General features: G+C 38.4%; 1 protein-coding gene across 1 annotated transcript in view; it reads right to left on the bottom strand.

Moving 5' to 3' along the window:
• The window catches only part of LCA5L (LCA5L, lebercilin like), a 26,872-nt gene that overhangs the window by 2,474 nt on the left and 23,315 nt on the right, over positions 1-1,083 (bottom strand). The window contains exons 5-6 of the mRNA XM_003800648.1: positions 941-1,047; positions 397-514 (exon numbers count right to left, since the gene is read on the bottom strand). Coding sequence (XP_003800696.1) covers positions 397-514; positions 941-1,047 — 225 coding nt within the window. The remainder of the gene's footprint in view (positions 1-396; positions 515-940; positions 1,048-1,083) is intronic.

The following is a 1,083-nucleotide window of genomic DNA, read 5'->3' as shown; positions in this document are numbered from 1 at the left end:
AGCTGAGGAGTTTGAGACCAGCCTGAGCAAAAGCAAGACCCTGTCTCTAAAAAATAGCCAGGTATTGTGGAGGGCACTTGTAGTCCCAGCTACTTGGGAGGCTGAGGCAAGAGGATCGCTTACACCCAGGAATTTGAGGTTGCTGTGAGCTATGAAGCCATGGCACTCTACTGAGGGCAACAAAGTGAGACTCTGTCTCAAAAGAAAAAAAAAGAAAGAAATGTTACTCTTGTGTGGTAGTGTGCATGCCTCAGGAGGCTGAGGCAGGAGGATCCCTTTAGCCCAGGAGCATGAGGTTGCAGTAAGCTCTGATGATACCATTGCACTGTAGCTGGGTGACAAAGTGAGACCCTGTCTCAAAAAAAAAAAAATTTTTTTTAAAGTTGTTAAAATTACCTTCATATTTTCTCTTAGAATCCTCTTGCTTTAGTAGTTTACTGATATGGAGAGATTTTTCATGATTTATTTCAGTTGATTTTTCTTTATAACCAATGTTTCCAGTTGCCTTTTTACCCTATAATTTAGAAAAGCAACAAAAACATTTTTTTTGAATCTAGATAATTTTAAATTCTATTTTATTCTAATGAATTCACATACTTTTTGTATAGAACAAGTGACTGTAGCCTAATTTATTTTTGTTAAAATATATTTAATTAGACAGGCTGGACTTGGTGGCTCATGCCTGTAATCCTAGCACTCTGAGAGGCTGAGGTGGGTGGATTGTCTGAGCTCACGAGTTCGAGACCAGCCTGAGCAAGAGCGAGATCCTGTCTCTACTAAAAATAGAAAATCTGAGGCAAGAGCCCAGATTTGGAGGTTGCTGTGAGCTATGACACCATGGCACTCTACTCAGGGCGACAGCTTGAGACCCTGTCTCAAAAAAAGAGAAAAGAAAAAAATATATATGTAATTAGACAGTGTGATTTCAAAATTGCTGTACCTTAGTTGTCAAACATGGGACATCATCTGATTTTTGGGTTTCCTGGTGTCTCATATTTGTAAATGACAAAATTTTTCTGTCTGCTTGTACTGATTTTGTTGAAGAAACTACAGAACAGATAGATTATATGTAAGAAACATTTT

Source organism: Otolemur garnettii, unplaced genomic scaffold, assembly GCF_000181295.1.
Source record: "Otolemur garnettii isolate 467f Iridium unplaced genomic scaffold, OtoGar3 scaffold00180, whole genome shotgun sequence".
Lineage (NCBI taxonomy): Eukaryota > Metazoa > Chordata > Mammalia > Primates > Galagidae > Otolemur > Otolemur garnettii.
Note: the sequence above shows the minus strand (reverse complement) of the source record. Positions and strands in the feature narration are given on the sequence as shown.